At 35.9% G+C, this 22,839-nt stretch overlaps 1 protein-coding gene and 1 long non-coding RNA gene across 2 annotated transcripts in view; one reads left to right on the top strand and one right to left on the bottom strand.

Annotated features, from left to right (window-relative positions):
• The window catches only part of LOC149500181 (uncharacterized), a 574,180-nt gene that overhangs the window by 220,734 nt on the left and 330,607 nt on the right, over window positions 1-22,839 (bottom strand). The window lies entirely within an intron of this gene.
• LOC114245959 (MORN repeat-containing protein 5) lies at window positions 6,582-22,084 on the top strand. The gene is made up of 8 exons (XM_028178294.2): window positions 6,582-6,613; window positions 8,991-9,065; window positions 10,250-10,324; window positions 12,450-12,574; window positions 13,661-13,847; window positions 15,699-15,866; window positions 20,761-20,953; window positions 21,858-22,084. The coding sequence occupies exons 1-8, from the start codon at window positions 6,582-6,584 to the stop codon at window positions 21,990-21,992; spliced, it is 990 nt and encodes a 329-aa protein (XP_028034095.2). The 3' UTR covers window positions 21,993-22,084.

The following is a 22,839-nucleotide window of genomic DNA, read 5'->3' as shown; positions in this document are numbered from 1 at the left end:
TTAGCCTAATCCAGTAAATCTTTCAGTCCGACTTATTCGTGACTTTCCTTCCACACCTTGCTAACATAAACTGAATTGTATATGTATACATATATTAATAAAAAAATCTTATTAAAATTGGTGGAAACTTTCTAATGAGAATATATCTTGAGTGCATGAGAGTTAGACCGAGTTAAAAGCCTATAGAATTTTCTGTCACCCTACTTTTGGATTCGGAGGGACCGCACGAATATCGACACGTTTACGTGGGAGAAACTCGAAATGAAATCAATTTCCCGGCAGCAAATGCGAAATTTGGGACCTACACTGTAACAAGAACTTTCTCTGTGACGAATCGTGTACAATTGTCGTAACTAATCATTAATGTGCGCGGACAATGCATGTGGAGACAATACTGTCTGTTACTAACCAAACGAAACTCCGTGTAACTCCTATCTGGGTCGCTAAGCTGATAACTTCAAACACACGTTTATAGGAAAGTTTCGCTTTTCCCATCTATACATACACCTCCTCCTCCTTGCGTCGATAATCCTCAGTGCTGAGGGTCGTGGTCTCCTCTAATAACTTTCTCCTGCATTATCTTGCGCCATTCCTGCCTGTCCTCGGCTGTGTGGATAGCAACGTGGACTGAGGTATTGAAAGTGGGGCGCATTTGGTCCGACCAGCGCATTGGATTTCTGCCTGTGTGCCTTCTCCCATACATACACAGAAACCTCTTAAATAATCGATAACTTTGATTATCGAATTGAATTACAAGCTTACGTACAAAAGTTCGTAGTCGCGTTGTTTTATTATTGTTGGGCTGTACATGTTTTTACGGAATATTTTATCAAATAAATTAGATTACCGTTCATCTTATTTAAGTAGTAATCGTCAGCCGCTCCATTAATCAAAGTTAAGGTCATGAGCAACGGTTTGAAGAAAAAAGCAAAAAATACCGACCAAAATGCGAAGGAATAAAATACATGGTTAATGTTTATTAACAGTAGTTTCAGGCAATTGGCTTGGAATGAACTCTCAGGAATACGTTTGTAAGAACCGTATGTAATGTAGACATACCGACAAGGACACAACCTACAACTTAGTACTTCGGTGTCGTATCTAACGACTTACAGGTATTAATTACCTTTTCTTTACGCTAAGTCTCAATTCATTCAATTTTAAATACATCAGAAACATTCAACTCAAAACCACTTTCCGTACATTAACAATGTTTATAGATGAACAAAGAACAACTGTTCGGACAAATGGGAAGGTGCCACTAAATAAACATGTTTTGAATGAAATATTTTTAATACAATAATCAATTTTGATATCCCCATTAGAACGTAAGAATTAATTGGTTTAATTTCAGATAGAAATATTATTTAAAAAAACGAGATTATTATGTTCAAATTAATCAATGAATGAAATTAAAAATGAGTTCTTGGTGGTTAAAATGTGTAACTTTATAATCTAAACGACAAAATTAATAAAATTATAACAATGAGAATTTACTCAGAATGTCATGTTATTTGGATACTTGCAACACTGGTTTGTAACTCAGTAACGCGACTTTTTGGCGGGAACGCGAGGAGTGCAGTTGTGTGATTTGTTTTATTTTGTCTATTTAGTGTTTATTCGGGTTTAAATGTGTAATAATGGTGGTTTATTAACTGTTTAATATCTGTGAAAGTGCACAAATGTGGGAAAATTAAACAAAGCTGCTGGACGTAACTTCTCGGGTTCCTCCAAAAAGTCCACTGAAAAAATCTCAGTAAATGACCACCATTTTACTGCGATTATATTTCATCCCATATCATCTCATTTCATTAAATTTCATCCCAGTTGATTAATGTCTCAAATTAATCATCTTCATTTCATTTCACTCCATATTATCATTTTTCATAAAATTAAGAATATAAAGTAAAATAAGACATGACTTAAAGGTCTTAGTTACCAGGTCATAAAATCTCTTAAAAAAAAAAAAAAACTCAGTAACGCTATCCCTAAGATGTCACTCATATTTAAACAGAGACGACTCTGTTATAAACATAGATAATACAGTTAAAATCGATATTTTACACAATAAATAAATACAAAGTTTTCATAAGGAATTTACTGTGTTTTTACTTTTACGTGTTGATAATTTTATTATGAACAGATATTTTTTTTCATGCGGACATGGGCCATGTCTATGTCGAACTGACTAAAAACCTCCTGTTGCTCACCAACCCACGTCCAAACCTCGCATCAGACAGGAATCATGAAATGGCAAAGGGGAAAAGAGAAACGCTTAGTGCAGAAACAGAATGGTAAAGGGTTATACACAAAAAAATATATACTCACTATTGTTATTTTTAACCGTGATGTGTACTCCGAGAGGCCTTGATTTTGTTGCATGGTATTTTGCTTATCATTTTTATAGCGATGATTTATAAATAGAATTCGGTTTTGTTCAGTCAAAACAATATTAAGACGGGAAAACGGTATGATCGGACCTGTTTTAGAGATCAAGGAAACTGCAATGGCTGTTGGGCATAAGCTTAATTGAAACCACGGAATCTATGTCCGTAAAACAGAAAATAAATTATACATGTTTTAGCAAACAGGTTCGCTGGTTTTAAGCATGTTATGCTGACATGAAAACAGGTTGCTTCTACATATTTTAGTATAGTTGCTTATTGCCTCCGTACACAGACGAGCTTTAGTACCTCGTAATGGTGAATGGTTACAATCGCTCATGGACGTCAGCATAGCCCACTGAGTTTCTCGCCGGATCTTTTCGATCCGGTGTTAGATTCTGCGAAGCACTGCTCCTACTAGGGCCAGTGCTAGCAACACCCCTGGTTTGATCCCCGAGAGCTCACCTACACGCTAGGGTAACGCTGATATAGCCTCTCAAGGCTATGAGAATAGGTAGGGGAAAAAAACGTCATGAAAACCTACCGCTGAGTGCTTTCCACAAATCTCGTTTAAAGAATGACATGTCATAGCGCTCGGCAAACACCGTGGCGGGAAGATCATTCCAAAATTGTGGCGTTAAAAAAGTGGTTATAAACTATAATATATTTTGGCACTCGATTGTCATCAAAATGTCATAAAATTTGATTTTACATTTTGTTGTTAAGTGCATAGATAAATACATTCAACGAGTAATTTTCTAAAACAAAAAAAACAATAAGTACAATAACTTCTTCAATATTTATTTGTTATTCAAAGCGATTTCAGAACTACGGACCACGCAGAACTTAAAGAGCATTAACATTACGGAATTTTTCTTCGGATGAAAATAGCAGAACCAAAAACTCCTAAATACGAATTCGAATAAAAGGTATATAAATTGTTATTTATCAAGATTAATAATAATATAATTCAGATTAGTTTTGTGACTTTTCTGTGTTGGAAGAAGACTATACACTTATTTCACCCTCTAACGATGTATAAAATTAAATAGTCGGTTGTTATAGTAACTCTGAACTTATTAATACTTTTACCTTCTAGATTCCCGCAAGCATAGTTTGTGTACAAAAGATAAGAACTATTTCAGTAGATGTATTCATTTTGTTCATTGTACCTTTGGGACTTGTTACTTGTATATAAACTTCGAGGATCCTGTTATACTTGTTACCTTTGTAGAAAAAACGCGATGATTTTCTGAATTTATGCTATGAAAATGCTACAAATACTATTATGATTATCGTCGAAGGCAGAGTTTACAGCGCGCCTGATGTTAAGAAGTGACCGCCACCGGGACGTCAGGTCACAGCCCAGCTGCTTCCGTCTTTCAAGATTTTTATAAGTACCTTAGTAATAATGATTTATCATAAGTTAGTAATAATTGTTTATCAATTTGTTGTATGCCTAATGATGTCCCCGGTAATGTTTGACTTATTTTATATTAACAACAGAAAAGATATCTCTCTTTCTGTTTTTATATTTACCCCAGAAAAAAGATAGTTGGTGATTTAGTTTACTTTGGCTTTAGGTCTCTTATGCTATGGAATCAGTGCGTATATAAATTTAAAATATGATATAAGGATACCACTGCTGCGGATGGATGGGTCAGATATGCTAGTAGAAGTAACGATATGTCCGGAGTCGCATATCCGAACTATCTAAATACAATCAGGGCACACTATTATATCATATAGGATATTTTTATTTGAAAACTAGCTGACCCGGCAGACTTCGTAGTGCCTCAATCGATAAATAAAAGATCTAAGCTTTTGTATAAAATAAACTTAAAACAAACAAAAAGAATCCGTCCGACGGGGGACACATCAAAGGAAAAACAAAATTGTTTGTTTTTATATAATTCCGAGCATTTTCATATTTTTTCAACCTTCCTGGTCTTCCGCGAATAATTCAAGACCAAAATTAGCCAAATCGGTCTAGCCGTTCTCGAGTTTTAGCGAGACTAACGAACAGCAATTCATTTTTATTTAAATAGATAGATATAGATAGATGTATTCATGAATTAAGATTCATGTTGCACGAATTACTAGAATGTGTACATGGATTATTACGAATCTATCAGAACAAAAGACGTCGAATGCTTTTTGTAAGTAACATCTAACGCATAGGCATTGATGGTTCCAAATTGGGTGGGTGGGGTTATTGACGCTGCAGATATGTTGTACGTGATCTGGTAACCGCTTAGTAACAGTAGAAACGTGAGCTTATTCAACATATACAACCGTAAAATAGTTTTAATATGGAATCAATGTGGATCAAATTTTAGTAAAAACTAGCGACCCGCCCTCGCTTCGCTTCGGAAACATTAAAACACACATGAAACCAAAAAAAAAAAAATTTTTTTTTTTTTTTAAAACGTAGCCTATGTTCATCAGGGACAATGTCGGCATCTAATGGAAAAATAATTTTTCAAATCGGTCCAGTAGTTTCGGAGCCTATTCGAAACAAACAAACAAACAAATCTTACCTCTTTATAATATTAGTATAGATGACGTAGCTACGAGTACTATTGCAAAAAAGTTATCTTACATAGGTACCTATGTGATTTTCGGATGCTTTGCTCGTTAATCGAATTTTAGATTTAAATTGGAATTATTTCAACATTAGTTTATAACAATTGAGAAAAATCCTTGGAAGGTAATAATTCAACAACAGGATAATAATGTATTTACATTAATCAAATTGAATATAAATTAAATGTAGAATAGCTGAAATAAAATAGAATTAAGTAGCAAAGGAAATAAGATTTCCATTTCAACGGCTAGCAATTTTTACACAATACGGTCTATGTAATCCCGCAAACACTTAACACCAAATGAGGCAATTTATTTACGAGTGGCAAAAAAGAAATAAATTTTTTTACAAATACTTTCAAGTAATAACATTGCGATGGTTCATATATATACATATTTTATAAACACTAAATTCGCTATCGATTGGTTCCTGGTAATAACATAAATTTCACTCTTTTCATTATAAATAATGCATGCAACGTCACACACGACCATGACCATACGATCGTACGCTATGAATACTAAATTCAGAACAACAATAACGAGCATTTCTCTTATAGATTTCAAGAGATCTTCTATTGTGGCTGGTACTTCTAATATAATGTAAAACCATTGCTTTCATTAATGTTAGTTGCAACTCACATTTTCTAGGAAAATATTACATCGCTGTATTTGACGACATAACAGTTATATATGTAGTGTGATTATGTCACGAATTCCTATCGACAAATTTTAGTTACTTCAAATATGCATTCACTTTATTAGTTCTTCTTGAACAAATTAAGCAGTTTGGTAAATTAAATTAAAAAACAAAGAAGAATTACTTATACCGGAGACTTATTACATGACCGACCGTTAATATTAATCATAACAATAGATAAAAAAATACTGTATCAAAATTACTTTATAATCTCAGTCACTTGGTGTTACGTGGTCCCCAGAACCCTAAGATATTACAACTTGGATGCTACCAGCCACTTTGAGCCATAAGATGGAAATTCCGATTGCATTGAACTACCGACTATTCTACCCGTCAAACGGTAACGCATACTTAATTAAGCAGAAGATAATCAAAGCGATCGTGATACTGACGTATCTTAATTGCCAAACTATGTGAATCGTGTAATGAAAATCAAACCCGCTAAATTATAATTGCTTACTGGTGGTAGGACCTCTTGTGAGTCCGCACGGGTAGGTACCACCACCCTGCCTATTTCTGCCGCGAAGCAGTAATTCGTTTCGGTTTGAAGGATGGGGCAGCCGTTGTAACTATACTGAGCCCTTAGAACTCATATCTCAAGGTGGGTGGCGGAATTTACGCTGTAGATGTCTATGGGCTCCGGTAACCACTTAACACCAAGTGGGCTGTGAGCTCGTTTACCCATCTATGCAATAATAAAAAACAAAAATTGAAAACATCTTCTTCAAGTAAATCTAAAAATAAATACATAAAATATCCTACGTCTCTTAATTTCGGTACGTGCACTTAAGAATTCTTCCGCGAATACGGTACGTGAAAATAACTTGTTTTCTTCAAAGTCGAAATAGATTATGAACGTAGCGAGTGTTTTATAACTCAATTATCTGTTGTTCGCAGTTTTCGAGTTCACGATGTCGGCGGATAAGTCTCACGACGTTTCGGTGTAAGTTAATTTAGCACATAAATTTCACAAATGCTACGAACAGAATGGATTATCGCATTGTGTAACTTGTGTATGACACATAAAATGACAACAATGCTATTTTTTATTTATTCATTTTATTTATTTCATTTACTTCAGATTTTGCATTTTTTTTATTGCCTTTGTGGGCAGACGAGCTTACGGCCCACCTGATGGTAAGTGGTATAATTGCATCCATATTATACTTCATTAAACTGCATTAACATTTCATTTATCTACAATCTCGGACTAAAACAAAAGCAATAATAATAATAAAAACAAAAAATCAAATAATAATAAATAATTGTCTGAGTGTATCGATTTCCTATTCAAGTTTAATTTTAATTTAATAAACTTTAGTAGATTTTAACTTAGCTTCGTTATTTAAGGAAATAGGTTTTTATACCCACTCTCTTCGCTGATATGCGACTGTAGCTAGGATTCATTTAATATCATTTACGAATTAATTATTTGTCGGTGCTCTTGAAAATATAAGTAAATTCTTTAGAGACTTTCAACTTTAAACTCTTATGAGCAGACATATGTATTTACATGAAGTATAATATACGAAATACTAAAATCAAATGTCAGGCCTGGAATTTATCGAATAAAATTTTCGTAAGTGATTGATGAGTCACGTTGGATGAAAAAGAACGAGTACCTGAAGAAATACCAGTAGTCATAGATAATGTTGACATTATATTGATTCCTGATAATATAATGGCATAAATCTACAACTTAAATTAAAATATCGTTTTCTTGAATTTTACATTATACCTAGTCAGGTCATAAATTCTGTCACATGTTTAATGTAAAATAATTGAAACAAGTTTATTCATTATGTAACCATTCATATACCAAAATGAACTTAACAAAACTTAAATTCTTATGACACTAAAGTTTATTCAAAATGACCTCCGTGATTTTGAATTCAGGCCTTTAATCTGCGCGGCCAGTCGTCTATCGCAGCACGAACGAGGTCCATGTCAATATCGGCGGCTGCCTTAATCAAGGATTTCTTGAGTGACTCCAAATTGGGATGAGGCTTTGAGCACGCCTTTTCCTCCAAGTGTTGCCATATCTTGTAATCTAACGGATTCAAATTTGGACTGGAGGAGGGCCAGTCTTCGTGCCGGATGAAGTCGATTTCACGCGCCGCCAGCCAGTCTTGTGTGCTCTTCGCTCTATGAGCTGGCGCCGAATCTTGTTGGAATACCCAGTGCCTGTTATTGAACATTATATGAGAAACAGGTTCCACATGGTTCGTCAGGACTGTATTTTGATACACAACTACATTCGTTTTTACACCTTTCTCACAAAAATGTACCTCTGTTAAGCCCCAATAAGAAACTCCCAACCATACCATGAGCGAGGATGGAAAATGACCTCGTTGGACACGCGGAATACGGTTGCTCGCTTCTTCACTACTGTGTGCGTACACCTTATCATTTTGTTTGTTGTAGCTCTCTTCTACGGTAAAAATTTTTTCATCCGAAAGAAGAATTTCCCGATATTTTTTTCCCGCGTACCGCTTCAACAAAGCGCGGCATCTCTTCAGTCCCAGGTCCATTAGACGAGCATTCAAACGATGTCCTGTTTTTCTTCGATATGCCCGAAGCCCTAAGTCTTCATTTAACACCCTTTTCACCGTGGTTCTGCTTAACCCCATCTGAAGGGCCAACAGTTTCTGCTTACGTTTGGGATTTCTTTGAATTCGCGCCTTCACAGCTTTTATCACTGCTGGAGTCCTAACAGACCGAGGGCGACCACTTCTTGACCTGTCATCTACACTAGAGTCTTCATTGTATCGTTTGATGGTACGATAAACGAATCTTTTGGTTATATTAAAATTTTTCAGTATGTTAAAAATTTGAATTGGCGCGTAACCGCAACGATGCAACGCAATAACGGCAACACGGTCTTCTTTAAGCGTCCACTCCATATTTAAAAATGAGTAAAACTCTAAAAGTATACATTTTTATTTTCATGAACAATTCGAAATTCGAATTCAATAAACTTTTTTGTGGCCAGCATTCTAAAAGAAAAGTTTTTACTGTGTGACAATACTTATGACCTGACTAGTTACATTGCTTAAAAATGCTAGAGATAGTAAGCCTAACAGATTTTCTAGTCTAATATAATTTCTTGGGTATAAAGTTCAAAATTTAATTAAGAATACGCGACCGATTAAATATATAGCTTTATAAACATCAGCAGCGTTCACAAGCGTGCTTATAGAATTGTATTATTTATACCATAATAACAATTGTAATCAATAATCGTCATATATGTATTGGTTAAGATAAAATTGCTCACGTTCCGCAGTAAGCAAGATAATGATAAATTATTGTACTTACAGTGTGTCAGAAAAACGCACGTCGCAATGGGAGGAGCTTATGCGAACATTTTCAGAGGCTCACAAGGACGCGTGCAAGTAAATATATAATTATCATGACATAAATAATGCAAACCAGTAGCTTAAACACAAATATTTTTAAGCTATTGCATAGATTTTACCGCGGGCCTTGAGCGCGGCGACCGAATCATGAAATTCCGTAACGAAAAATACCTAACACCCCTCACTCCGCCTGACATGTAGCTCGCGTTCAACACATTCACACGTTGCGCTTGTGTAGTGTTTGTGAATAAGCGCGTGGCGTGAGGTCACACTGCATGCACATCATGAAAAGTCTGCCCATCTCTCTCTCGCGCGGTCTAGCTTATGAGTGTGAAGGAGACAGTTAATGTATTACTTTTATTAATGTTTAATATAGCATGGTCTTGTTTTATTATTGTTTTAATATTAAATTATCATTGTCTAATTATAATTGCATAAGTTGATAAAAAATGCTATGCAATAGCTTTACCGCGGCAGTTCCCGAGTGCCACACGTTTTTTTTTAATTCATCACATAATCTTTTAATATCATTTATGAATTAACTATTTGTCGGTGCTCTTGAAAATATAAGTAAATTCTTTAGAGACTTTCAACTTGAAACTCTTCTGAGCAGACATATGTATTTACATGAAGTATAATATACAATGGTGTGGATTAGGAGAGGCCTATGTCCAGCAGTGGACGACTGTGGGCTGTTGATGATGATGATGATGATGATGATAATATACGAAATACTAAAATGAAATGTCTAGTCTGGAACTTATCGAATAAAATTTTCGTAAGTGACTGATGAGTCACGTTGGATGAAAAAGAACTATGTAGTGCCTGAAGAAATACTAGTAGTCATAGATAATGTTCACATTGTATTTATTATTACAAATAATATAATGGAATGAATCTACAACGTAAATTGAAACATCGTTTTCTTAAATTTTACATTATACATTATTTAAAAATGTTAGAGATAGTAAATCTAACAGATTTTCTAGTCTAATATAATTTCTTGGGTATAAAGTTCAAAATTTAATTATGAATACGCGACCGATTAAATATATAGCTTCATAAACATTAGCAGCGTTCACAAGCATGCTTATAGAATTGTATAATTTATACCATAATAGCAATAATTGTAATCAATGATCCTCATTTATATATTGGTTAAGATAAAATTACTCACGTTCCGCATTAAGCAAGATAATGATAAATTATTGTACTTACAGTGTGTCAGACAAACGCACGTCGCAATGGGAGGAGCTTATGCGAAAATTTTCAGAGGCTAACAAGGACTCGTGCAAGTAAATATATAATTAACATGACATAAGCAATGCAAACCAGCAGTTTAAATACCAATATTTATTGTTCAACACATGATCGTCACCACAACAAAATTATTACGAATAACCGTCTGCGGTAAACTGAATTTTTTTAATTTTTGTTTAAGAACCACTGAAGTATGAAACCTCTATGTTAAGAACGTAATAAAAAATAGCTACCTAAATTGACCTCGGTCAGTAAATCTTTTTATCAAATTAATCATATTACTAAAAGCAATTCTATTAGAAAAATAATAATCGTTGTATCCGCTTTATTAAATTTCAAATATAACGGTATATACCTAGTCTTGCCATATATACTGAGACAAAGGAAAAAAAAATCTATTGCAAATAATATTTATTACTTTTACAGTGTGTTAGTTTAATACATAAATATAAAACAATTTAAAGTATAAAAAGCTTATTCGAAGTGGTCTCCATTGACTGCAATACAGTCCTTTAAACGTTGAGGCCAGTTATCAATAGAAGCACGCACTCTTTCCATGGGAAATTTTTTCACTGCCACTCGTACGGATTGTTTTAGGGACTCCAAATTATCATGGCGTTTAGAGCAAGCCATACTCTCTAAAACTGACCATAAATCATAATCCAGCGGATTAAGATCGGGACTAGACGACGGCAAGTCTTCAGCTCTGATGAAGTCCTAAACGTTCGTTTCCAAACAAGACTGCGTAGACCGAGCTTTATGACCTGGCGCCGAGTCTTGCTGGAAGGACCATTCTTGATTATTGAACATGGTGTTGTTAAGGGGCTTCACTACCTACAAGAATGGTATCTTGATACACTTGTGCCGATGTTTTGATACCTTTTTCACAAAAGTATGGCTGGCTCAGTCACTCCTTCATAGCTAATACCCCACCAAACCATCACTGAAGTCGGATAGTGCCCACGTTGCACTCTGTCGACTAATTGGGAAGCTTCCTTAGAGCTTTGAGCATAAATGCGGTCATTTTGTTTGTTAAAATGTTGCTCAATTGTAAAAAAAATCTCATCCGTAAACGAAATTTTTCTATAACCTCCCTTTGCGTACCGCTTCAGTAGTTGTTTCGATTTTACCACCCTATTCTCTTTTAAATTATCAGTTAAGAAATGACCAGTACGTCTGAGTAGACCGAGCTTTATGACCTGGCGCCGAGTCTTGCTGGAAGGAAATTCTTGATTATTGAACATGGTGTTGTTAAGGGGCTTCACAACTTCGCTACCTACACTTGTGCCAATGTTTTGATACCTTTTTCACTAGGTTCTAGGTGCTATCTTCATCTCCCGAGATAAAATCTTTTGCTTTCGGACAGGATTTCTTCGAATTCTTTCCCTTACTGCTTTGACCACCTTTTTCGTACGAACACTACATGGACGGCCAGATCTTTTTCTGTCACAAACAGAGGAGGTCTCATTGCAGCTGTTAATAGCCCGGTACACAAACATTTTACTAATACCAAGCGTATAGAGATTTTTAAATATTGCATTTGGCTCCATACCTACTTTTTGTAATGCAATCACAGCGATTCGGTTCTCTTTATCACCCCACTTCATTTTAATATCGCAAAATATTATACAATATATTGGCGCCAAAATGAGAAAACTCAATAAGCAATCATATAAAAATGACAGATTCCAGATTCAAATGTAACATTTTGTTTATTTTTAATTGTAAGAGTATTTATGGCCAGACTAAATATATAGGTATAGGATATTTATGTAATGGCATTTAAAGGAGTTGCTTGCCTAGCATTGTTTACATCGTTTTATATATTATATAATCATATCTACGATTTATACTGTTTAATATCTATGGTAAAGAAAGCAATAATTATCATACCGATATACCGATCAAAAAAGTAACCAAATAAATCCAGAAGGTATTTGTCAAATATGTTAGGCTATACGAGATGTCTGACGCACATTTTTTTTAAAGTATTTTCTATCATGCTTTTCTTAAAATTAATTATCTTATAAAGAATACGTCGCTATCAATAACGTGTTAAGAACCTTGTTTTAAGAAATTGTTTTCATCCCTGTCCCTGTTTAGTTGGTTATTTTATTAGTTTACGAATCAATTATTACCTATTTACGATTTTTCGAACAGAGCGATGTCACAAGATATTCCACGTGCCTATCGTTCACTCAAGCGGTTCCCTACTGGCTCCCAATATGATGGTACATGGGACGTACTGGGAATGAGTGGCTACGGAACTTATACTTTTCCTAATGGTAACATTGATTTCATACATTTTGCAATACATGACGGCTCATATTTAACTAGCAAATTCGGGCAATCGCTTTCTGTTCGGCGAGGTGTGACTCTAATTTTTTTTTTATAGCTTGATGGTTGGACGATCTCACGGCCCACCTGATGTTAAGGGGTAATGGGAGGCCATAAACATCTACAGCGTAAATGCCGCAACCCACCTCGAGACATGAGTTCTAAGGTCTCAGTTTTTACAGTACAACGGCTGCTCCACCCTTCAAACCGAAACGCATTACTGTTTCACGGCTGAAATAGGCAGGGTGGTGGTACATACCCTTACCGACTCACAAGAGGTCCTAGCACCAGTAATTACGAAAATTAAAACTTTGCGGGTTTGATTTTTATTTCACGATGTTATTCCTTCACCGCGGAAGTCAATCGTGATTCGAACACCGTTGCCTCGCTCGATACAAATGCACCGGACGTCTTATCCTTTATCTTATCGTATTTGCCTAATGAACACTAGCTCAACGTTTACTTCACACGTTTGTACTTTAAAGAAACGTATAAAAATAACCTAAAATTATCGAAATTTATTAATTTATTAATTTATACTTCGTAAAATAATACAGCACTCAATGCCTATTAATAAATGCAGTTGAATTAATCTCAGCTTGTTTAGTTTCATTCGTGCCGTGTCCTGTCTCATTCGATTGCAGTTGAAACAAAGCAAATTACATTATACGATTTTATTGTTCCTAGACTTGGGACTACGATAAATAGCTTCCCCAGTTTTAATCCACAGACACAAATCACTGAGTTTCTCGCCGGATCTTCTCAGTGGGTCGCGTTTCTGATCCGGTGGTAGATTCTGCGAAGCACTGCTCTTGCTAGGGCTAGTGTTAGCACCACTCCGGCTTGAGCCCCGTGAGCTCACCTACATGTTAGGGCGAAGCTGAAATAGCCTCTCAAGGCTATCAGCATAGGTAGGCAGAAAAAAAACTCAGACTAGAACGTTTCGCTTGGATCCGAATTACGCATTACCGCTGGCCATTGTATGTCATTAATTTCTTTGGTATGCTCTAAATAAATAATATTGAAATATACAGAAGTTAAATACGTTGGAGAATTCGAAGACGGAATGTTTCATGGCCAAGGCGAGTTGAGGTATCCGAGCGGAGTGATATTACGAGGGAAGTGGAAGAAGGGACTTATGTACGAGAGGAAACTGATCTTTGCAGATGGCTTGGAGTACAGTGAAAACGATTGGAAATATTGCCGTATGCCCGACAGAAGGTTTGATGCTCTAACACTCTTCTACTTGTTAATAATGGGCATTGTAAATTAATGAAATTGGGCTTCAAATCATATTTTTAAAAAAAAACTGCTATTTTTTTTGTTGAAATAAATCCATTGACCCTTTGCCTTTTTAGGGAATCATTAAGAAGCGTACAATACGCTTGACATTGTGACGTCATGTCTCCATTGAACGGACTTTTTGGCGGGAACGCGAGAAGCGAAGTTATGTGATTTGTTTCATTTTGTCTATTTGTGTTTCTTAAGGTTTAAATATGTAATAACGGTGGTTTATTAACTGTTTAATATCTGTGAAATTGCACAAATGTGAAAAATGAAACAAAGTCGCTGGACGTAGCTTCTCGGGATCCTCCAAAAACTCTACTGAAAAAGTCTTAGTAAATGACCACCATTTTACTGAGATTATATTTTATCCCATATCATCTCATTTCATTTCATTTCACTTCAAATTATCATTTTTAATATAAAAGATATATACTATAATAATAATAAATACAAAAAAATAAGGCTGTATGGTACGACACCTGTGCCTTTCCAGTTGAAAAAATAAAACCACTACTTCTGAACGTATGATACATTTTCTACTAATGACACAACTTCGCATTGTTTACAGAATACATACATCGTTTTCAGTTTAATTCTAGGCAGATACGTGTTATACTGTTGGCCATTTCACGGAACTTGTTTCGAAGCTCCGAAACTCTCAAACATGACCGTCGCAGGCTTTCCGAAAATTTAACGAGAAATTGTATTTGCGAGCGTTCGTATGCGAAGGCACCTTTTGTTGTGCAAAATTTGAAATTACGTTTAACTGATAACAACGTATTGTGTGAGATCGAAACTTATTTTGTTGAGTGCGCGTTGGTGCGAGGAGCTTGAGTTACCAACATTAATTACGTTGTAAATATCCAGAGCATTCGATTAATAATGAGTTTGTCCAACTGTGTCGTGGATCTGTTGTAATCGCCTCAAAGTAATAAAAGATCTGCAAAAGCAAAATCCAGCTGAAGCTGAAGTACTTGCTCGGAACAGATACTTTTGAACACGAGAACAGAGATCTGTGTGCTTAGTGCGACTTTTTTAACGTTCTCGATAGCCTAAAAGTTAACTCAAATTTGTATGGAGTTGAAACGTTTGCCTACATTTGCCGCTAGGGGCGCTGATCCAACTGCATACAAAGTTGAGTAACTTTTACGCTATCGAGAACGTTAAAAAAGTCGCACAAAGCACATTGTTCTCCAAAGAGTGAGTTTACTATAAAATCTGAAATACAGCACGCGCCCAGTGCGTGTAAAGAGGTTTCTGTCTATCAACATGCTTATGTATCTTCGCGATTCACAGAACTCTCTGAGAAGTTTTTGGAATTGTCACCTGGAACCTTAGACTGTTTCATTCATCTACAGTGCATTTCAGGACATCATTTTTGCATACTATTAGGCTCTAGGGTAAATTGTTCGCCTTTGCGAATTCCATGAGAACTTCTTCAAATCCGTTTCTCAAAAGGTTCACTTCCAATTGGCATTGGTTTTCCCCATCAATACCAACTTTCATGTATCGTCATAAGTCCAAAGATTTATGAGGTGCACTGTATGCGTCTACCATTGACGGGAAAAAATTAAAAACTAGTATCGTAGAATTCGACTTACAAGCAACAAATTAATAAAATTTATGATGGAAATACATATTTTTAACTGGAATAATAAGAAATTGTAAGCTTAATTCAAATTCAATAAAAAATACCTTAGCACGCACCTTTTTTTATTTATTTTTGTGAAAAGAATTACATTATTACCTACATTATTAGAATTATACGTTAAATTTCGAATCCAGGCTCACAATAGAGTATGACAACGGTCTTCAGCCCGCCGGCAGTTCGTACCTGACAGCTGACCAGCCAACACGCGACGTACCGCCCGGGTACTACGATACGGGCGATGGATTCTATGATCCTAAGACGAAAATCGTATACAATGCCGACGATTTGTCGGCTATAATCCGGTAATTGTATATACAAAGTTTATTGGTAGATTTCATTAATTCTAGAATATTACATTTCGTATATATGTATATACAAGTCGTCGTGGCCTAACGGATAAGACGGATAAGACCGATGCACCGGTGTTCGAATCCCAGGCGGGTACCAATTTTTCTAATGTAATACGTACTCAACAAATGTTCACGATTGACCTCCACGGTGATGGAATAACATCGTGTAATAAAAATGAAACCCGCAAAATTATAATTTGCGTAATTACTGGTGGTAGGACCACTTGTGAGTCCGCGCGGGTGGGTACCATCACCCTGCCTATTTCTGCCGTGAAGCAATAATGCGTTTCGGTTTGAAGGGTGGGGCAGCCGTTGTGACTGTACTGAGACCTTAGAACTTATATCTCAAGGTGGGTGGCGCATTTACGTTGTGGATGTCTATGGGCTCCAGTAACCACTTAACACCATATGGGCTGTGAGCTCGTCCAACCTACTAAACAATAAAAAAAAACAATTGGAGCATATTCTATAAAACCTTACAACTTCACGATTTGAAGAAAGAAGTGTGTTTCAACTTCGATGCGCCTTATGGACTTTAAGAGCTAGGATCATTCAATATACTATAGGAAGAGGGGATAAATAAACGCATCTCTAATATACTACTGAAAGCATTTGAATAAATTATTTTACTCGTTTTTATTTAAATTGATGCGATATATAAAATATATTATCTGAACAAAAGATGTGCTGCCATCTATTGTCGGTTGCGTGCTGTTACGAAAAGTTCTTTAATTTTAACAAAATAATTCTGTTTAGATACTTCTTCCAAATTGAATTCACGCGTTAAATTAAAATTTAATTAATTCAAATTTAAAAAAAAACATTATTTTTCACGATATACTCAATAATTCTATTCGAATAAAAAGCATATTAGCTTTTTTAAGAACGCTCGTATTAGCAGCTGCCCATCTAATTGTAGTACCGGGAACATTAAATGCGATTGCTCTCCTTGATTCTGAGGAATAAAGATATCAGCCAATACATCTTAATGTGGAGACCGTCAACTTCTCACGAATCCTGGTTTATCTTCAAAAACAGTCTATCCGTGACAACAAAACGGTCCTAATTCGCGTATCGCAGCCATTTCCAATAACTGACTGAAGTCGTTATTGGTTACGCCTGTTAACAACAAAGACGAGAGTCGTCAAGACCATTCTTAAAAAAATATTGATCTAAAAATTTTTCTATTTCTATTTTTTTAAACAATAATTTGTCCAATAGATACTTAGACTGTTTAGGTATTATCGTAATTAATACTAACTATGCATGGACGTGTAAAAATCACAGTAAATGACCAACTTTTCTTTTGCTGAAATGGGTGAACGATATCACGGCGCACATGGTATTGAGTGGTTACCGAAGCCTATAAACATCAACAACGTATAAAATATACCGCCATCTACCTCGAGAAATGAGTTCTAAGTCTCAGTTTTATAGTATAACGGCTGCTCCACCCTTCAAACCGAAACGCATTAATGCTTAACGACGCAAATAGGCGGGGTCACGGTACGGTACCTAACCATGCTGGCTGACAAGACGCCCTACCACCAGTAAAAAAAAACAAAACATAATCGCCAGACACTAGATACCGTAGACATTAGACACCATAGACATTAGATACCATAGACATTAGATACCATAGACATTAGATACCATATACATTAGATACCATAGACATTAGGTACCATAGATATTAGATACCATAGACATAACAACGTATACAGTGTGACCAGATTTAGCAGAATTCTGCGGTTTTAGCGGAATTAGACCCCTAATTTAAGGTCTAGCAGATTGTGTTGCAGATCTGAAAATAAGGAATTTTTTGGCTGAATCTCATAAAACCTTCGCAGAATTGTAGCAGGATTTGATCTAACTGTGTTTCACAATTCACATTTAGTCATTAGTGTAGTTTTGCTAAGAATATTGGAGTGATTTTACCTTTGTCAAAACAATGGCAGGTTTTTCTTCCAACACTGGCAGCACTCAAGCACATTTTAGGGGAATCCCCTTTAAATGTTTAACTTTGATGTTGTGTGTAGTGTGTACTGTGTAGTGTTCAATGAACACTGTTCATGTCCTAAATAGTCGTTGACCGTCGTCAGTCGTCACTCAGTTGTGTAATACTCATAATTTACAATTTCTAAATCCACAAAACGGTGAATACAAAGAATTCACAAGTTTGGCCAGAACTGTTTCTAAATTTTCTAATTTGGTTAAAGAATCTAACATACAAGCAATTGACTCAGAATATCGGGAGGTCAAATTAGACAAAACAGTGGCCAATCTGTTAGAATCCGGAGGAAGTTCTAATTCCACACCTATGAGTTTAAACAGAAATGTTTTGGAGCCACATTTCAAAAATTACGAAGGCTGATAGAACTAAAAAAATATCTTGATTGATTTTGCAAAGGCCATGATGATTTTGCCAGCTTGTGTGCGCCTATTTTCTCAAATAAGCAACATAAAAAACGATTTGCGGAACTAATTTAAGAATGAACATATTGCCGCAATTCTACATGTCAAACAGACAGTTAAGAACAAGGTTTACACCATCAAAGATCATGGTAAAGGCAGCACAGCTCGACAGTTCTATAATAAAACATAGATGCCACACAAGCGCCTTCCAAGATTAGTTACGTGATGCTAATAGTTCTTCATCGTAGAACTTATATAGAACGTAAATCAGCATTACTATGAGCATTCAAATTGATGCATAATCGCCTCAGTCGCTGCGATTACACACAGCATCTCACCCTTCACACTATGGGGTCTCAAAACTCGGAACAGTAATCTTGAGAGAAATCACTGAAGGATAACAATAATTCTAGTTATGTTCTTTATAATCCTTTCATTTTATAGGCCGGTGAGCTATTAACAAGTCAATTAGAATTCCAATTACAGAGACTTTCATCTGTTCGCTAATTAAAAATCTCAGGCTGTCGGAAATACCCTCGGGGGTTATTAGTAGACAACTTTTTCTCTATCTTTTCATTGCGTTATTGTCTTTCTACTGAATGAAAATTGATTGTCTTGAATTATTTTGAAATTACTTGAATATGAAACCTAAGATTTTAAAATCAAGATATACTCAAGTATGATGAATCAGAACTACTTTTACGGTTTAATTTCGCCTTTTGTTTTTCTCTTTATAATTATTAATTCCGAAGGAGGATCAGTCTTCCGCGACCCCGAAAATTTTAAAGCGTTCGAACCGTCGGAATAGTTATAATTATGTTTAGATACGTCTGGCGAAAACCGAAGAAAATAACTATACTCAAGTACTTTACTTTAGGAACAAAGACGTTTCTCTCTAAATCTATACTATATAATATTATAAAGAGGAAAGATTTGTTTGTTTGTTTGTTTCGAATAGGCTCCGAAACTACTGGACCGATTTGAAAAATTATTTTTCCATTAGAAGCCGACATTGTCCCTGATGAACATAGGCTACTTTTTTTTATTTTTTTTTAATTTTTTTTGTTTGTTTCATGTGTGTTTTAATGTTTCCGAAGCGAAGCGACGGCGGGTCGCTAGTCACACAATAGATATGTAAAACAAAGTACATGTAAAATGAAGAAACGCGACGGCCAATGATTGATTGAGTTACAATATTATTAGATGCCCTGTCTAAGTAGTAGGGTGGGAAATAGGCCGAAAAGAAAAAAAAAATTCATTGAAGATAAATTTTATGCACAGATACTCGTAACTAACTGATTGTGCACATTGTTTCATTTAAAAAATAGTAAAGTTTGAGATGCAAGGAAAATAACTTCTTTTTTTTTTGTTAAAATAATTTCCTCAATTTAGTATTTGTATTTATGATTATAATGACACTATTTTAGCCGCTTCATATTTCTGATTGAATAAAAAAAGGAAAATTACAAAGGTTTTAGGTTACGAATAATATACCTACCTACCAAAAAAAATTACATGATATAACCACAAATTGGGAGCTCCGTATGTAATGGGTTAAACCTCGTCCCATTACGTATCCCTTCGCTGGGAACTAGACAATGGGGTGGATAATAACACAAGATAGCTTCGGCATAGTACAAACATACCACATACGCTGCTCGTGTATTACGAGAAATTACATCCAATTTATCTCAATGTTTGTTGCGGTTGAACATGGAAGGGTCTTTTTAAATCCTTGCTTGATAACTTCCTTTCTTTGAACGATACATAAATAACAATAAAGAATAATAAGTCGAAATGACCTGAATAATTAAAGTGGCTAAATTCATATATACATGATGATGATACAATCAAATATAATATAAAAATTTGAAAAAAAAGTTAAGCCGATTTCGACATTATACAATGAGAAAGAATTTCAACATATAGTTAAATTTTGATGAAATTTAAATGGCACCACATGAGAAATACCAGTTTTCAAATAAAAAACAATACAATTCGTTTAGAAAAAAATCAAAAAATTATAGTCGAATTTATAACATCTTCCTATTTTAAATTCGGTTAAAAAATCCCCAATAAACTCATACTGACTCATGAATTTGCTCAGGAACAAAAAGAGTTTGGTAAATCCTAGTTAAATGAAAATAGAGTGGTTTGTTTCAAAATGCCTAATCACTACATGTGTCATTTTGGCAACACCGATCCAATTACCGGATCACTGACCATCAATATTTAGTAAAATAATCGTAGGCTTTTCTATCTTCGATCAAACCGGAGATATTAAAGGTCAAGCTTAAAAAGTAAGACAGAATTGACGCACGAAATAATTCTGCTTAAAATCGTTTAGGAAAAATAATTAAAAGTTTATTAATTGCTTTTAGCACATACTATATTTTATCATAAGTACCTACACCTAAAATTTCTCCATTAGGTCGCCGTCACTTCACGAGCAAAAATGGATAGAAGCTAATTGTCGTACGTCTCCGGAAACCTCATTTGGGCCCAGACCGGAACTATACGAGAAATGGTCCAAGCCTCAAATCGAACTAGATGTGCCACCCCATGGTTTCGATTCACGGCCTACTTCTATTACTCAAAAGTTTTATTATGACAAAATTGCTAAAGTAAGTTTAAATCGCAGAATAATAATATCATGAGTTAGGACTATTTCTGATATGGAACATAATTGCGTCGAACGAACACAATGATGTGAGGTGCAGGATGTTATTTTCGATGCAGGATTTTAATTTTATTACACATTTTATTATCATGTGAAGTCGTCGTGGCCTAAAGGATAAGACGGCCGGTGCATTCGTATCTTGCGATGCACTGGTGGTCGAATCCCGCTAGCAAGTACCAATTTTTCTAATGAAATACGCACTTCACAAATGTTCACAATTAACTTCCACGGTGAAGCAATAACATCGTGTAATAAAAATCAAACCCGCAAAATGTTAATTTGCATAATTACTGGTGGAAGGACGTCTTGTGAGTTCGCAGGGTTGGGTACCACCAGCCTGCCTATTTCTGCCGTGAAGCAGTAATGCGTTTCGGCTTGAAGGGTGGAGCAGCCGTTGTACTGTAAAAACTGAGACCTTAGAACTCATGTCTCAAGGTAGGTGGCGGCATTTACGTCGTAGATGTCTATGGGCTCCGATGTCCACTTAACGTGAGGTGGGCCATGAACTCGTCCACCCACGTAAGCAATAAAAAAAATCTATCACCGAATCGGAATTGCGACCTACCGAGAAGATTCGCTGAGAAACTCAGTGGGTATAGGTTAGGTTGCACGTCGGGACTCGCCCACCGGTCCTGGTAAAACTGGAAAGGCCTCCGGGCCACCAGTAATCTATCAAACATAAAAAAAAAACCCACCTCGGGACACTCTTCGACTGTCGAAATCTAGTTCAACGAGAACGCTTGCTTGGAGAGCAGCCTAAAAGCACCGAGTGTGGATCAGGAGGATACGATAATGAATATTTACAAAATATTTATTTAACATAAATTCATAAACCTTTTACTTTACAGAGCGAGGCAGCCGACGAACATGACTCACAGTCCTTTGTAAGAGACTCACCGACTTTTGCGGACAGGTGGAATCACAAATCGTTCATTAAATTCAAAATGCAGTATAAGAACATGGAGAATGACAGTGATGACTGATTTAATTTATTAATTTGCTTTACATATTATTTTACATTTTGAGATATTATATGCTTACTATTTGAAACGCTATTAGCAACGTTTAACATCTCTTTTTTTACTGGCCTAAAAGCAGTCCATTAAATAATAAATTTAAAAATTCTCGTAAAAATTGTTTATTTCACTGTCAAAGCATTATAAAACAAAAATTTAAACTCAAGAGCAGCTGCTTCGCTAATGAATCTACTACCGAATCGGAATCGCGACCTGCTGAGAAGATCCGGCGAGAACTCAACGGGCTGATGCACGGGTTAGATTGCACGTCGACCTCTTTGCCGAGTTCGACGAGTACGGTTACCGGGATCCCTAAGCGTGCTCCTAGTGTTAGAGCTGAAGGTATCTAATGAAAGAGTTATTGGATCTGATGGGTCCGTAAGGACGTGTCTAGGGCAACGACGATGACTTGCTCCTGCGTGATCAGGATTCGGGAGTAATCAGCGGCGGTAACGATAAGGCGATCATCATGACGCATAGCCTTATCGAAGTAACGTTCAGACACGGACTTCATGTGTTTGCGAATCGATTCGAGGCCCAGGTCGTCGTGTAGGTCGACGTTCCTCACGAACCACGAAGCCCCAACGGCTAACCTGCAAAAGCGGGATTGTAGGGATTGGAGGGTTTCTATGCAAGTGCGAGTCGCGTGAGCGAACACCACACTAGGTAAATTTGGTTTTGGTATTTACATTTTTTGTTTTGTTTTAATTTTCATTAGTAACTAGCTGCGGTTACTAAAAGGAGGGGAGGGGGAGTAGGGCTGTTGGGACTCTTTATTTCTATAATTATTTACATTCCCTTGTTCTACCTTAAA

This window comes from Bombyx mandarina, chromosome 23, assembly GCF_030267445.1.
Source record: "Bombyx mandarina strain Sakado chromosome 23, ASM3026744v2".
Classification (NCBI taxonomy): domain Eukaryota; kingdom Metazoa; phylum Arthropoda; class Insecta; order Lepidoptera; family Bombycidae; genus Bombyx; species Bombyx mandarina.
The sequence above is the reverse complement of the archived record's forward strand: the minus strand, read 5'-3'. Positions and strand labels throughout refer to the sequence as shown.